The 17,066-nt window shown below is 42.3% G+C and overlaps 1 protein-coding gene across 1 annotated transcript in view; it reads right to left on the bottom strand.

The window, feature by feature from the left end:
* Positions 1-1,808: 1,808 nt before the first annotated feature.
* The window catches only part of LOC120591475 (mucin-17-like), a 28,528-nt gene continuing 13,270 nt past the window's right edge, over positions 1,809-17,066 (bottom strand). Inside the window, exons 2-12 of the mRNA XM_039848930.1 lie at positions 12,966-13,154; positions 12,329-12,456; positions 11,902-11,960; positions 9,538-9,689; positions 8,980-9,048; positions 8,729-8,891; positions 7,498-7,659; positions 7,228-7,319; positions 3,838-3,917; positions 2,519-2,539; positions 1,809-1,883 (exon numbers count right to left, since the gene is read on the bottom strand). Coding sequence (XP_039704864.1) covers positions 1,809-1,883; positions 2,519-2,539; positions 3,838-3,917; positions 7,228-7,319; positions 7,498-7,659; positions 8,729-8,891; positions 8,980-9,048; positions 9,538-9,689; positions 11,902-11,960; positions 12,329-12,456; positions 12,966-13,154 — 1,190 coding nt within the window. The remainder of the gene's footprint in view (positions 1,884-2,518; positions 2,540-3,837; positions 3,918-7,227; positions 7,320-7,497; positions 7,660-8,728; positions 8,892-8,979; positions 9,049-9,537; positions 9,690-11,901; positions 11,961-12,328; positions 12,457-12,965; positions 13,155-17,066) is intronic.

Genomic DNA, 17,066 nt, shown 5'->3' on the forward strand with positions numbered 1-17,066 from the left:
TTCTTTTCTTTTCTTTCTTTCTTTCTTTCTTTCTTTCTTTCTTTCTTTCTTTCTTTCTTTCTTTCTTGAAGTTTCTATGTGCCAGGCTTTTTCCCAAGGACTTTACATGTATTAGCCCAGTTAATCCCATAGCAGCCCCACAGGGAGGGCACATAACTGATGGTCAGGAACACTGACATGACTGCTGGACTCCCTGATTTATAGTCCCAGCTGTATAAAGGGGATGATGATAGTTTCCACTCCACAGTGTTGTAAGGAATAAATAAATGAGTTAAAATATACAACACTTACAACAGTGCTTGGCACAGGTGAGTGCTCACTCAATATTCACAGCTGAAGGAACTGAGGTCCAGAGAAAAGTTACTTTCCTAAGCTTACCTAGGTAGCTAGGTAACTGACCCCAGTGTTGGACCTAAGCCAGCTATGCATTTAGCCACTCTGCCTCTCCATGGAGCAGATGTGAGAGTGAGCAGGAAGGGGCTAGGGTGGGTAATGAAGTTTTAGACCGGGTGTGGGGTCTACAGCCCTTTTATTTTTATTTATTTATTTTTTCCCCTCTTTAATTACTCCCCCCAACACACACACTTCCAACCCTGTCCCATGGATGTTGCTGTTTCCCCTTAAGGACTAGATCTCTGAAGGTGGGTGTCCCCTCCCACGGGCTTGGGTCATGTACCCCGGGCCTGGCATAACCAGGGTATGGTCCGTGGCTCCACCTGGGGCACGAACCCAGGACCTTCTGCATGCAAAGCAGACATGCTAACCACTACACTATGGAGGCACTCTTCTATAGCCCTTTTTAATGCCCCTCTCATGGCCACTGATGCCTGAGCCTGTGGGAAGCACTTCTGAAGTGAAGATGCCTGGATTCAGCCCATGTTTAGACTGAATGTTTGTGTTCTGTCAAAATCATATGTTGAAACCTAATTCTGAGTGTGATGGTGTTTGTAGGAAGGGCCTTTGGGGAGGTTATTAGGTCATGAGGGCACAGCCCTCCTGAATGAGATTAGTGCCCTTATAAAAGACACCTAAGAGAGTTCCCTTGCCCTTTTCACCATGTGTGGACAGAAAAAAAAAGATAGCTGTCTGTGAACCAGGAAGCAAGGGCTTATCAAATCTGTCAACATTGTGATCTTGGACTTCCCAGCTTCCAGAACTATGAGAAATGCCTGTTGTTTATAAGCCACCCAGACTATGGCATTCAGTTATAGAAGACTTATCAGACTAAGACAGCACAGTTTTAGGAACTGGAGATTTTGAAGGCAAATATGGAATGAATCAAGTGAAGGCTAAAGATCTCTAATAGAGAAGGCCAGGAGGGAAGGGCTCTGAGAAACTGAACGGTGCCTGCAGATGTTCTAAGTGTCCGTTAGGGGGCAGCAGAGCCTAGGCTGTTTCTTAGGTTAAGGTTTAAGAGGTTGGCCTGTGGATGAGACCTTGCAGAACAAAATGAATCTCCAGCTGCATGGCGGGAATAGTAATAAAGCATCTTAAAAATGTTAAAAAATGATAGTGAAGAGAGGAACTTTAAAAACAACCTAGTCCTTTTTCAGCAGAAGGCAAGACTGAGTCCAAATGGTCAAATATAATTTTCCCAAATTTAATCCACGGAGTTAATGGGAAAGCTGGAAATAGAACCCGAGGCTCCATCACTTCAGATCTATGGAAAGAAACAGGAGCCCATTTCCAGAAGGAAAATTTGGTTCTCTGTCAGAAGGAAGTGAGTCCCTGTGTCATGTGAGTAAATAATTGTGTGTGGGTCCTGCCTCATGGCATCCTCAGTGGCCAGCAAGTGATGCCAAGGAAGGTCAGAGGATGGCACTCTTTCTGGCTGCAGATTTCTCTTTTGTCATCTTGAGGTCAAATTCACCAGACCCTACATCCTGAAGGAGAGGAGGAGAAAACCTAACAGGTAAGAAACAGGAGCTCGTATAGGGTGTTGACTGGGGAATGGTATGTGACCCATGAGAAATTTAATGAAATTGCTTTTGCTGTTTTTAATTGTTAGAAATACATGATTATATTGACTAACAAAAAAACAGAATCTGTAGATAAAAATAACTTTAAAAATATTCATAATTCTATATACTCAAATTAAAATGCTGTGTATTAAAAAACGTGTTTTTGATGAAGAAGGGATGCAATAAATCTTACAAGAGCATTTTGTATAACGTAAGTGCAATCCAGTGTTGGACCCATCACCATCGCAAACCCGTTGATTAGGATGCTGTCCTTGGTGCTGAAGCTGGGCACGAGAGAGCATGAACATCCCCAGAAAAAGCAGGAGGGACACGCTGAGATTATGACAAGCCCGTCAGAGCTCCCATGGTATTTCCATCTCAGAGATTCTCAGAACTGTGGTCTCCTTCCTCTTCCTCCTTATTTCTCATCAGGTTGCTGTGGAATGCTCTCAATGGGGAAATGTTCTGCCAAGCTCAGCTGAACTGAGATCTCCTCATTCCCAAACTCTACAGGTCTATATGAAATTGTCTTTGCCTTAAATAGATGTCATCAACACCTGAGGCCTCTGAATTTTGATCTGGAAAAAGAGACAAAACCAGATGAGGGTTGCCCATCAGGAACCTGGAATTTGGAAGCGTAAGAGTCTTGGGAAAGGGGAAGCACTCATCTTAGAACTTATTCTATTACTTGGAGTCTAGTACAAATCAACTGTGTCCCTCTACCATATCCCACCCCTGAGTTAGGTATGTTGAAAGGGGTCCTGGTTAGGGATTTCATCTTTACAAAAAGATTCTCTCCAGGGAACATAGTTGCCTGAAGCCAACCACACTTCTTGTGAGATATGAACACTTTGAGGGTATTTCTTCTTCCCTCAAATATCTATCCTGTTAAAATAAAGTTAAAGTGTTAATCAAGGAGTGGTCACCCCTTACCAAAGTGACCTATCCTGGTATCAATCATAGTGGGACAACCCGACATTATGTACCTCTTGAGGTGATACAACACCATTATCTATGGTTTATACTTAACAAAAATGATTAAGCTGGGCATAATCAAACCTCTAGACCTAACTGCCAGTGTATAGAAAATACAGATGATTGAGGGACAAGTTAAATCACACCATGAGGAAATAATTAGACAAATCCAGAATGTGAGACAACCTTTAAGGCAACCATCTTAGATTCTTACAAAAACCAATATATTTTTTAAATATAGGAGCCAGTTGTAGGTTAAAAGACCAGAGAAATACACCAGAAGTCAGTGAGTGAAATTTGTAGTATTCACATTTAAGAAACTAATAATAAGAGGTGTTCTTGAGTTAATTGGAAAGTGGATATTGGTTGATATTGTAAAATTATTATCAAGTTATTGGGTGTAATAATAGTATTTGGAGGCGTGTACTGATGTATTTAGCAATTGAATGTCATAATGTTTGAAACTGACTTCCAAATGGTTCAGTAAAAATTGATGTGTATACACATTATATATATGGCAACATGTTAAATATTGTTGATCTAGGTGAGGTATATAGATATTTACTGTACTATCATTTTGGCTTGTATCTGTGTTTGAAAATTAAAATAACTAAATAAATTGGCCACCAAAGACATACTTAAAAGTGCAGAAGCAAACCTCTGAGCCTGAAGCCTCAGAGGTCTAGAAAAGGTAGATCCCATCTTGCTGCTTATCTCTCCTTCTTCCCCACCTGCTACAACCCTGAATTATATCTATTTCCCAGTAGTGTAGGCCTGGATGATCACCTGGACTAACAAAACATAAACATGATTTTGCTTTCCTGAAGATCCTAATATGGTAAGAGGGGAGATGGGGTCTCAGAGAAAGGGGAGGTGAGCATCTCATGCAGGCTGTTCTTACCTTTGTGTTAGAGTCTATGTGGTCCAGGGAGGGCTGGAAGTTATTATAGATGTAGTCCAGTTGTTTGAGGTCCTCTTGTTCTAGACAGAGAGAAAACCCACAGAAGCAGATGACTAGAAAGACAAGCTCTCATTTCTCCCTCTAATCCCAACCAGTGCAGGGTGAGGGGTGCATCCCCACTTCCCAGGAAACTGAAAACTATTGCAAACATGAGAGGCTACCTAAATTACCTGATCTAAGCAAATAATTTGATTGCTTCTCAGAAAATGTGAACGATCACATTTAAAAATTCAACAAAGAAAAACCATAAGCTCTTTGTAAGCAGTTTCTCAAGTTCATGAAGTCCATTAAGATTTGGCCTGGACTGGGGCACCCTTTGATGGCTTTAAGATATTGACTTTCCCAATTCATGAAGATATGGCTTTTCTTTCATGTAGGACTTCTATAATGTTTTTAAATTAAGTTTTATCATTTTCCACTGAAAAATCTTAAACATCCTTTGCTAGATATATTTCTAGGTGCCGTATGAAGGGTATTTTCAAGTTATCTATTTGTTGCTGTGCATAGAAATACAATCGACCCTGTAAAAATTGATCTTATATCTGGCAACTTTGCTAAATTCTATTAATTTTAGTGATTTAACATTATTTTGGGTTTTATGTAAGACAATCACATCATCAGCAGTTGACAGATTTTATGTTTTTCTTTCCAATCTTTAAATACTTTATTTTTTTATTATACTGATTAGGACACCCAGGACAATGATTAATAGAATTAATGATAGAAGGCACCTGTAACTTGCCCTGGTTCAATGCAGGGGTTGGCAAACTACTGCCTGCGAGGCAAATCCAGCCTGCCACATATTTTTATATGGCCCACAAGCTAAGATTTTTAAAAAGTGGTTGAAAAAGTTTTATTGGAACACAACCACACTCATTCATTCATTTATATATTGTCAATGTCTGTTTTCATGCTGCATCAGCAAAAGTTGAGTAGCCATGACAGAGAGCATATAGCCCACAGAGCCCATATATGCTATCAGACCCTTTGTAGAAAAGTTTCCCAATCCCTGGTTTAATTGAATGACTTTTAATGTTTTATCACTAAGAATGGTTTTTGGGTTTTTGTGTGGATACTTTTACCAGGAAATGGAAATTCTATTCCTAGTTGGATAAGTTTGTATGATGAGCAGTTATGGATATTTATTAAATGTTTTATTTTGCATCCATTGAGGTGATCATATTTTTATTTTTATTCAGCTAATGTGGTGAATTTACAAATAGATTTTCTAATCTTGCACTAACTCTGTTTTCTAGAATACATTCAACGTTGTGATTTTTATAACTGCTGGATTTGGCATGCTAATTTTTTGTTTATCTTTAAATTTACTTTCTTGTAATATCTTTGTCTGATTTTGTACATTTATGGTGGGCTCACAACATGAATGGGAGAGAATTTCTCTTTTTTTCCAGTTTCTGAATGAGTTTGTATCAGTCTCTGCTCTGTGAATATTTGGTAGAATTCACTTGTAAAATCATATGAGCCTGATTCATTAAAAAAAAAACAGTTTTAAGACTATTGTGATTTTTAGAGTTTCGCCTAAGTTTATAGATTTTTTGGTTGGAAGATGTTCATAATAGTCTCATCTTTTAAATAGCTGCTGCAATCATAGTTATGTTTCCTTACTCATTCCTGATACTGTTTGTTTCTTCACCTTTTTCTTTTCATTGTTTGTAAGCAGAAATTAGTCAATTTCATTATTTTCAAATAACTAACTTTTTATTTTTTGACTCTTTTTATTGCATTTCTACTTTCTAATTTGTTGATTTCTGCTCTTATCTTCTTAAACATATTTTTTACATCTGCATTCTTTGAAGTTATTTTGTTGTTCTTTTCCTAACTTCCTAAGTTGACAAGTTAGCCCAACAAATTCCAATTTTTTTTTTCACCAATACAAGTGTTTTAAGGATCTATGTTTCCTTCTGAGTACAGCTGTAATGCATCCCACATATTTTGATACCAAGTATTCTTATTATCATTCAGATCCAAATATTTTCTAACTTCCATTACGATTTCTTATTTGGTCCATGAGTTATTTACAAACTTAAAAAATTTTTCCAGAGGCATAGATTTTTGTTTCTGTTTTCTAGAAATATTTTTGTTATTGCTTTCTAACTCACTTGCATTGTGGTCAGATAACATAGTCTGATTTAAAATTTTTTAAAATTTTTTGAGACTTTTTCTGTTATTGTGTTTGGCAATTCTTGTAAGTTTCCCATACGCTTTTGTAATAAATGTATATTCTCCAGTTGTTGAATGCAGTCTGTCTATGACAATTTTTATGTTAAGGTTGTTATTTATTTTGTATGAAGGTTCTATATCCTTGATGATTTTTTTTTTGCCTGCTTGATTAATCAATTACTAAAAGAGGTTTTTTAAAAAAATTTCTACCATGTTGGTGGATTCATCAATTTTTTCTTATAGTTTTGTCAATTTTTGCTTTATATATTTTGAATAGGGCACACGAGTTACACTTGTTATCTATTCTTAATGAATTAAACTATTTCCCAGTAGATATCAATTATTTTTATCTCTACTAATTCTTTAAGTTTTATTTGCCCACAAAGTAATACATAGAACAATGGCTTTTTGATTAGTATTTCTCTCTTTTGCCTTTTTTCATCCTTTTGTTTTCCTCCTTTCTCTGCTTCTATTTTTTATGTGCCTTTCATCCGCAATGAATAGAGTTTTTAAAATCCACTCTTCTAATTGGAGTGTTTATCCCACTTATGTTTATTGTAGTTATTGATATAGTTGGATTATTTTCTATTTTATTGTGTGCTATTTTGTGCTCTTTCCTTCTTTTGTTTCCTCTTTCTTGTCTTTTTGTGGATTGACTAAAATGTTTTCCTCATTCCAATTTCCCCTTCTTTAGAATTTAAAGACAACTTTTAAGAATGTTCTCCTTTCATTTTTTCCTTCTTTAGAATTTAATGATTTGATTTCTAGACATTTTAACATGTACATTTAAGCTAACACAATCTATAGTTAATCACTTTATGATCCATAAAGTGGATCCACCTGTTAATGAGCTCATACCCTCCTACGCATTTCCACATAAGCATAGTTTTGTGCTCTGGAGAAATCTATGATCATCAGATAAATGGTGACAACCCCCGCCCCCCACCATGGTCTAGTTATGCTGTGCCCATGCTTGTGCCCCATCCAGGGACTTGCAGGGCCAGTGGTGGTTGCAGATGTGGAACCAAAGATTTTGGAGATGAAAATACTTTTCCTCTTTGCCTCTTCAAGCCCCTCCCATATGCCTCCTATGTGTGTCTCCACACTTAGAAATATTTCAAGTCCACTGAGGATTTCTAATACCTTCACGGATGTCAAAGCCAATGTTTTGAAAGGTCCCAGGGGCTGGTCCACCATTCTCTTCATGCCACTTGTACAACTGAGTCACTTTGGACTTTTGCCTGTTGACAGAAACAGCAGAGAGACCTCATTATGTGTGGAGAATGAATACAAGGACCTGGCAATTGACTTTGTCCCTGCTTTCAGCTCCCCTACTGTCTACTCGGAGGGTGGAATGATTAAAGACAAGGATGGAATGATTAAAGATCAGGCAAGGAAGAGGTGGTGGCAGTGGCTCACCTTTTCACCTCTCTCTTGGAGAGGAACACGAACACCAGGAGGGTGATGAGGGCGACCAGCATCACTGCACCCACTGTCCCCAGGATTCCATAAACCAGGCTCTTCTTGGTGCTGAACTCACAGTTTTCCCCACTGTACCAGTCAGTGTCTGTGGCCAGGCAGCTGAGATGGAGAAAAAGAGTGGTTGGGGAGAGGGAGCCATCTAGAGTCAAGGCCAGCCAATGTCTGCAGTCCCCCAGCCTCAGAACTGGCCCCGACCCTCTGGGTGCTTAATGAGAAGAAGGTGAAGAAGAGATTGCTGGGGTGCAGAGCAAGAAGCCTCGAGGGGATGAACAGAGACAAAGTCAAGCTTCTATGGGTGGGCCTTAAATAGGCCCAATACCCAGCTTTAGGTCTTAAATAGGCCCAATACCCAGCTTTAGGTTTCAGAACCCAAGACCTAGAACAGTTGGCCCAACTCTGGAGCTTCCTTGGGCTGCACCCAGGAACTTGAGAACCCAATAGAGACTCTTACCCACACATTAACCATCTTCATTTTCAGCTTCCCTCTTTATCAGTAAGAACAACTCCCCATGCCTGACCCAGAGCATGTACCCTACCTCTTAAGGAACTTCTCCTCCCTAGAGATGCCCTTTCTGAACCTTGTTTCTTTCCTCCCCTCAAAAGCATACAAACTCCTTTTCCAGGAAGCCTTCCCAGGATAATTACTCAGGCCTTTGCATATGTGTGCCTTCTTTCCTCATATCTGGTGTTCCAGCTATTCTCTTTTTGGTTAAGTTTCAACGGGTAATGTCTTTTTTTTTTTGGCTTTTCTACTCCCATGACTTGGCTTTTATAGGCTTTCTATTCTCCCCATGTGGGCATTCTATCAGCATTTCACAAGCAAGAGACGTTGGCCTCTCCCTGGAAGCAAGGCTCTGCCCACCGTGTCTGACTGAGAGATTCCTGAGGCTGAGGCCCTTCCTTCTGCTTCTTCAGAGCTTGACACTATTCTCAGCCTTGCTTGACACAAACCCTAGGGAAAGGAGGGCAGCTACTGAACCATTCTCGGCCCATTCTGGATCTGGCCTTGGGGCTCTGGCCACGCGTGTCCTTTGTGGATGGCTGCATTCAGAAAAGTTCAGGACCCACTCCGTGATCTTGACCTCTAGTAAAGTCTTAAGGAAATAAGGTCCCCACAAAGGGCAGAGAGGAGAGCAGCTGGGCTAGGGTGGGGTGGTGGGACACTCACTAGCATCGAGGGCCACTGCGCTCCAGTATGCACTTCCCAAAGTTGCAGTTCATGGAGGTATTGAATCCAGGCATGCAGCGGGTGATGCAGTTCGGTGTCTGGTTCTTGTACTCCACAAAGAAGTACTCAGCAAAGTCTTTCCCAGCCTTCTCCCGGCATTCCTCTGAGGAAGCACAGAGACTTGCCATGATCAGGAGGCTGGGAGCACTGTTTACCTGCCCCCCTTCCCCAGAACACCTTGGGTCACTTACCTTCAGGGTCATATGGTGTAACCGAAATGTTTTGCACCTTGGTGGCAGTTGTGTTGAAGCATAGTAAATCTGTGAAGGAGACACGTAAAGCCCCTGACAAGCTTGTTCAGTAGGGGGCTCAGGTGTGTGTGTGGGGAGGGCATGGGGCTGTGTGTGGGGTGGTGGAAACCAGTCGCTACAAATAGGAATGCCAGTCTCCCATCCAGCTCTCCAAAACCATGACTCTCCAAGTGTTCTTCTCCTATACCTGCCTTGGCCAAGATTCCCATACTGCTCCTTGTACTGAGAAACATCTACATTTGGTAATAAGCAGGCTCATCCTCATTTTCCTACAGATTCAGGATTTAGTACATCTGCTTCTGCATCCTCCTTTCAGAGCATCTTGGCATCTGCCCATTAGAGTGACAAGTTTTGGGACTGCTTCCTGGGCTATCAGTGTTCTGCTCCCCACCCCCCACCATCTATTTTTCTCTCCCACCCCCGCACCTCAGACATGACAAAGCTTAAAGATTCTTTGAAGGTCCCCTCATCTCCTTCTCCAGAAGCCTAGGAATTTACCTTTACAAGTATAATTTCTCATTATTTGGACTTGGGTTACAGTCATGACTCTTTCCTCCACCTCCTCAATGACCTTCTTGAAAGCTTCCTTGTATCCTGGGGTGAACGCAGCCTTCAGGATGACATCATGCTCCACCACCACACTGCCAGAACTGAGGAGAGGGGGAAAGATGTCTTTGGACACCCTCCCAGGTGGTAATGGGTACTCACCCTTCCCCAGGCAGGCTTTGTCCTCTCTGCCCCCATGGGAAGGCAGAGCTAGGGGATGATGGTTGAAAATGAAAACCCAATGTCTATTGGATAAAGGCTTCATTCTAGGCATGGTGCTGGGTATGTCACCATAGAACTCATATCACCTGCGCCTAAGAAGATCTACAAAGTGGAAGGCTGAGGGAAAGATCAGGGACGAAGATGAACAGAGGGATGGCACCATGGAAGAGGTCATTCTTAAGATGTTACTAGATGTATTTAAGCAGGAGACCGAGCAGCTGCTGGCAAGTTGTCTTTAGGGGGAGGAGGTTGCACCAGGGACTGGATTCATGAATTGCTACGTGGTCGGTTGGCTGCAAGAGGTCTGTGAGCCTCTTAAGACTACATGCAAAAATTCTAAGGTGCATATGTACATTTTTTCTACTCTTACAAATTTATGTCAATTCTTAAAGGAGTCCCTGACACCAAAAAGGCTAAAATTCTACTCTAAATCTCTCCTTACTTTCTTTTGAGGAGTCAGAAGAAGCCTCAGACATGTTCACAGATTCCCTTTGCCTTCTTTCTTTTTCCTTAGCTTCCAGTCCCCGACATTCTGAGCAAGAATGACTTTCATGCCGTGTGCTTTTCCAGAGCCCTCAGAGCCCAACTCTACACCTATGTTCTGGAGGAGGTGGAGATGAAAACCCAGGATGCCTTCAGGCAAGATCTTCAGGCAGGACCATAAAGACCCCGCTCAGTGCCGGCTCAGTGCCTCACCCACAGAAACCGATCTCCCTCTCTTGCCTGAGAAATAGAGGCAGAGGTAGAGAAAAAGGTTGAGGACTGGCACTGCAGAGGCCTCCCCAAACCACAGAAGCAAAAGAGAGAGCCCTATGGGGTCAACACATGCCAGTCCTGGAGAGTTTTCAAGTCAAGGAGAAAAATGCTGTAGTCTTCCAGGGAAGCTGAGCTGCTGAAGAGCAGACATGCACTGCCCTGCTCTGAGGCTGCCCCAGCACCTCTCCCCCCACCACTTCAGAGTGGGGTTAATAACCCCACATGGTTTTACCTGGGGTGGTTTTTCTTATGAGAAAGCGATTTCATATTAGACAGAAATAAGGGAGGAAAAGAAATGAAGGTTAGTAAAGATTTTTTTTCTGTAATTTTTGTGCAATTTTTTTTCCTATTGATTATAAGTTCCTTTTGAAAATTATCATTGGTGACTCTGTAATCATAAGAAAGAGTATCTTCTTCATGATCCAGGGGAGGCAGAGATACCCTTGTGAGCCCCATTGGCCAGCACCATTCAAAGGAGTTCATGAAGCTGGGGTCGATAACGGTAAAGATTCTGTGGGGGGAGAATTCTATCCTAGGTGAGCAAAAGTGAATACAGGACAGTTGTGGACTTGGACACATTTCTCCTGGGGGTTTCCCTTTGCAATCTAAGTTATTCGGCTTCATCAATGAAGGCTAATGGGGTGTCTACTATACAAACTGTAGCCTCCAGGTATTCTGGTGTGTAGGTGCCTTGGCTCTAGCACTCTATAAATGACCCCTCAGGCAGCTCACTGCATCTCTCTAAGTTTCTTCACCTACATGATGGGAATAGCCCTACTGGCCTCACCCGTAGGGTGGTTATGAGCTTTCAGCTGGAAAATGTATGTGAAACTAATTGTTGGAGGGTGTAATGAGCTGAACTGTGTTCCCCCAAATTCATATGTTGAAGCCATAACCCCTCAGTACCTCAGAATGTGTCTGTATTTGGGGATGGGGTCTTTACAAAGGTGATTAAGTTAAAATGAGGTCATTAGGGAGGACCCTAATCCAATCTGACCTGTGTCCTTATAAGAAGAGGGAATTTTGTCACAAGAAGACACACTAGGGATGTACATGCACAGAGGAAAGGCCATGTGAGGACACAGCAAGAAGGCGGTTGTCTGCAATCCAAGGAGGGAGACCTCAGAAGAAACCAAGCCTGCTGACACCTTAATCTTGATCTTCTAGCCTCCAGAATTAAGAGAAATAAATTTCTGTTGTTTAAGCTGACCTGTCTGGACATTTTGTTACGACAGCCCTAGCAGACTAATACAAGGAGACATAGTTACTATTGTCTTCATAATTATAACTATTGCTTCCACTCCAAAGACCTCCTTCTTACGAGTCCTGGATACTCACGTCAGTCTTGTAATGTTGACCCCTTGATACTCAGGGATTCCGAAATAAACCATGTCCATCTGAAAAGTAAGGAGGCCACTGTGTTATTCCAGAGACCCTCACCTGGGGGCCCACCAAGCTTTAATGTAGAATCTCAGGAGGGCAGAGGATGGATCTTCAGGATTGCCCAGTCCTCATCCCCAGCTGACGGTGGCACACTGTTCAGAGTAGTCCCTTCTCAGAGAGCAGCCCTACCCCTGGGACCCTCGGGAACCTCCAGGTGGAACCCTGTTTTATATTTCTCCTCTCTTCCTGGCAAGCCCTGAGGAAATGGTGAGCTGAGAAATTCGCACACCTCTAACATGGTCCTCATCTGCTTTCTTAACCCTTCGAGACTACTCCCTGGGAAGAACTGAGTGGCCATGGGGACTTGCTCTTCCAGGGCTACCTGTTTTGTGAATGTCTCATTGAACTTCCGGAACTGTGGAGAAGACCAGTTCTGAAGCTCTTTGGTGAAATTCTCACTGGTCACTGTCACAGTCAGTTCCACCTGGGCAGAAACAGTCTCCGGCGGATCTGAGGGGTTCAGACAACAGCACCACTTACTGAAGGCAGCACCCCCAGAACTCATACCAAGGAGACCAACACCTCCAGCAATGATGTCCTGGGCTGGGCAGGGGAGTGGCCTGGGTCCCCCCACCCCCAACCTCCACTCAAGTCTCACCAGAGTACCTCTGGAGAGATGTGGATACATTGCATTCCTCATGGCTTTGGGATGGAGCCCAAGGGACCTCAAATCTTATACTCTGTTAGGGAACTCTATATACTTTTTGTATTCTGCTCCATCATATAATCATGTATTTTAACTGTATATTATGGTAAAATTCTATTCCAAATTTGTGTTTTGTTCCAAAACTATACCTTCTTGATTTATTCATTTTTAATGTTTTAATTTTCTTACCACTAGGTAAAATGGTTGCCCCTGGAAGAGCTCATATTCCTAGCCAAGAAGGAGCAGGAATGGGTGCCCAGCATGGAGGCTGGGCCCAGGTGTTGGGAAGGGAGGGCCATGCAGTCTTACTTACTCAGCTCAATGCTCGAAACCACTTCCTCGCAATTCAGCCCCTGGTAGAGGTTGGTGCACACACACTTGATCCCATCCCAGGAGCCTCCGTTCTGGCAGACTGGGACCTTGTGCTGGCACCGATCTCCTCCAAAGCCAGGGAGGCATTCACAGGTTTTTCCATTCCATTTCCCTTCATTGACGCAGGTCACTGAAAGGGACAAGGCCCCACTCAACCACATGTATTTGCACAGCACTTTATAGTTTGCAACATTTTCACAGACATAGTCTAATTTTATATTCTCATGAGACCTTGGGGTGAGCAGGACAATTGGTATTATCCCTACTTTACAGATGGGAGAAATGAGGTGGAGAGAGGCTAAAAGACTTGTCCAAGTTTCCATGTGGAAGCAGACTTGACCCGGCTGTGGGTTCTATTTCCAGCATGATTTACTTTAGCCCCAAAAAGCAAGGAAAGAGAAACTTGGTGTTGTGAGAGGTTGGGGCAACACTGTTAGGGCTGATGATGAGAAAAAGGGAGACAGAGACAGAGAACTCAGGGGGACTTGAACAATCTGGCATCCGCCAAACTTGAGAATAAGCATTTAATTGTTCCTTCAAAGCCTGCATCAGAAGAGCTTGTCCTGGAAATTGTTGCCATTGTGACTGCTCATGATTCCTTTTTTATTTGCTGGGACAAGGAGTTTGAGGGATGCATGTAGACTTAGTTTAAATAGATAAGAAGTGGTTATAGACAACTCTTGGATATCTATGCCAGCCAGTTTGGAAAATCAAAAGCTCCATTCTCTTTGGCTTTTCGTGAAAAGAGCTGTGCCTGTGCAAACCAGTATTCGAGGTGTGATTCATCTAGGGAGACCCATGAGGTGTGCATATACAGTACAAAGACCTGTCCCACCTCTGCCTCTGGTCTAACCCCCTAGACTCAGAGAGTAGGGGTCATGGCCATGACAGTCACATCACACAGTCTCTGTTTACAGGCCTTTTGTCCAAGACATTTGGGAAGAATGAAAGGATGACACAAGAGTTCTGGGCACACTGGAGACCCATAAATCTCTCTCTCTCTCTCTCTCTCTCTCTCTCTCTCTCTTTCTCTCTCTCTCTGTCATATTACTGAAGAATGTTCAAACCTGATCTAAGTGCCCAAGTCCAGGCTTCCGAGCAACAGCAAAAGCAGCTTCTGAGGTGTGTTCACCTATTGCCCAATAGTCTAAAGGGAAGGCCAACCTCCAGGGATAACAGGAAGATAGAAGGGGGACCATCTTCTTTCAAGGAGGTGACCAACACCATCTGTGGGCTCAGCAGTCATGTAGCCACCTGACATTTGCAGTAAGACATCCTGTGAGGCTTCCTGGGAACACAAAGTCCAAACCTCCCTTCTGAAGATGCTCAGCTCTCTGCCTGAGAACCAGAGAGAACTTACCAAGACAAAAACACTTTGGAGAGAAACTAGAGAACAAAGCCACATAATAGAAAGGCCAGGCAAAGCAGAACTCAACAGAAGAAGAATTCACAAAGCTTTAAGAAAATGTAGCAGCCAAAAACTGAAGAACTGCCTTTCATCTTTCAATTCAAGACAGGATCTGGCAATGCCCTAGGTGGACACAGGTCATATGTCTGTGAGCATATCTATAGTTCTTTTAAATCAGGGAAGTTTTCAAGTATTTTAGCTAGTATACAGTAAGTCCTCACTTAACATCGTCAATAGGTTCTATGACTTTAAGCAAAATGATGTATAATGAAACCAACTTTACTATAAGCTGATTGATGTAAACAAGAGTTAAGTTTCTATAGCAATTCATCAACATTATAATGAAATGATGTTTAACAAAATATTATTCCAGAACCTGTTGTACTTTTTTAAATGCATGCCAAATATCCTTTCTCAATTTGAGAATAATACTGACAGGTATAATGATATATCATAAAATACAGACCCTATATTATATGTAATATAGTAACAGTATATTATAATAGTAGGTATGGAGTGGGGCAGGTACCATTCTAACCACAGTGAAGAAAGCTGAGTGAAATTCTAGAATCAGAGAAGAGACGGAAACCTTCAAGGACGTGGAGGTGGAGTTCAGAGTCGATAAAAGTGAATTTCCTTTTGCTTCTATAGTGGATGTGCAGAGAATAAAGTAAAACAAAATAAAAATGACAGTTGCCAAGGGAATATGTGGCTTCTATTGGCAATACCCTCCTGAAAACAAAACAAAACAAAACAAAACAAAACAAAACTTTACACTTAAGCATGTGCAAAATCAACGAGGGAAACCTCTCTAAAAAGATATAAAAATGCAAGTGAAAGATACAAAGTTAATGAGATTAGAGTATATAAAATGCAATGGGGTAGACACTAGCAGAATACAAAAGGGAAGAAACGGATGTGCAAACACTTTACTGGGGATTAAAGGTGTCCAGGCAAAGAGAGGTAAATTGTGTTGTATAAAAGAGTAGGATTTACTGCAAGAAACAGCAAGACATGCAGCGAAGCAAGTGATAGAGTGATAAGACTACAGAGGCTTTTACCTAATGGAAAATAAGTGAGAGCAAAAGAAGTGAATAATGAGTAAACGTTTAAGAAGAAAACCACAAAGTGGGGAAATTGAAAAGAAATGTTTCAAAAAAGAGTTTCAAAAAGGGTGAATTCAAGGAATTACTCACCTGGTGTGGTTGGTGAAGCACTAAGAGTTGGGGTAGAGGTGCTCTTCGTTGTAACAGTAGACAAGCTAGTGGAGACTGTGATGGAGGTAGCACTTTGCGTGCTAGGTTTCACTCCAGCTGTTGAGGTGGAGAGAGTTGTGGTGGTGACAACCTTAGAGGTCACAGAAGTGGAGGAAGAAGAAGTTGTTGCAGGACTGGAGTGGCCAGGAGTAGATATAGGTAAAGTAGTGTCAGAAGCAATCGTTGAAAATGTGCTGGCTTCTGAGGGACTGGTCACAGGAGAGGTGGTGGCAAAAGGAGATGTGGCAGGTGTACTGGGCTGAATAGGAATTGAGGCAGAAGTGGTGGAATCACTAAGAGCTGTGGCAGATGTGCTGGGTACAGCAGACATGGTGACAGTTGTGGGGGTGTCAGCAATAGTTGTAGTCGTGCTGACCTCCATAGGAGTTGAAACAGATGTGGTGGCACCACTTATAGTTGTTGTGGGTGTATTTGATTCAGTGAAAATTGTCACAGGAATAAAGCCGGGGGAAGTTATTGAGGGAGTGTCAGATGTAGTAGGAACAGACACAGGCGTGGTATTTTCAGAAATAGTTGTTCCAGAACTGCCTCCTGTAGGAATTGAGACAGATATGGTGGTACCTTCCATAGTCGTAAGATAAGAGTTAGCTTCAACAGAGGTGGTCAAAGGCATGCTGGTGTCAGTGGGACTTGTTGAAGATGAACTAACCTCTGTAGGGATTGTCACAGAGGAGGAGCTATCACCAAGAGTAGTTGAAGATCCACTAGCCTCTGTAAGAGTTATCACAGAAGTTCTGGTGTCACTAGGAGTTGTTGAAGATACACCAGGCTCGACAGATACTGTCACAGCAGTTGTGCTATCACTAGAAGTTGTTGAAGATGCACTACTCCCTGCAGATACTGTCACAGAGGTAATGCTGTCACTAGGAGTTGTTGACGATACTCCAGGAAGTGTGGATACTGGCACAGCAGTCGTACTGTCACTAGGAGTTGTTGAAGATGCACTAGTCCCTGTTGACCAGGTCACAGAGGTGGAGCCGTCAGTGGATGTTGTTGAAGTTACACCAGCCTCAGAAGATACTGTGACAGGTGTGACACTGGCTGTAGGAGATGTTGAAGATGCGGCAGCCTCTGTAGAGGTTGTCAGAGCAGTGGTGCCCTCAGAAGGTATTGTGGAAGATGAAGTAGCCTCTGCTGTGGCAGTCACAGGGTGCATAGTTTCACTAGATATTTTGGAAGATGTGCTACCTTCTGTAGAAGGGGTAAAAGAAGAGGTGTTGTCACTAGGAGTTGTTGGAGATGCACTAGTCCCGGCAGATACTGTCACAGAGGTAATACTGTCACTAGGAGTTCTTGAAGATACTGCAGGTAGTGTGGATACTGGCACAGCAGTTGTACTGTCACTAGGAGTTGTTGA

Source organism: Pteropus medius, unplaced genomic scaffold (assembly GCF_902729225.1).
Source record: "Pteropus medius unplaced genomic scaffold, Ma_sr-lr_union100, whole genome shotgun sequence".
NCBI lineage: Eukaryota > Metazoa > Chordata > Mammalia > Chiroptera > Pteropodidae > Pteropus > Pteropus medius.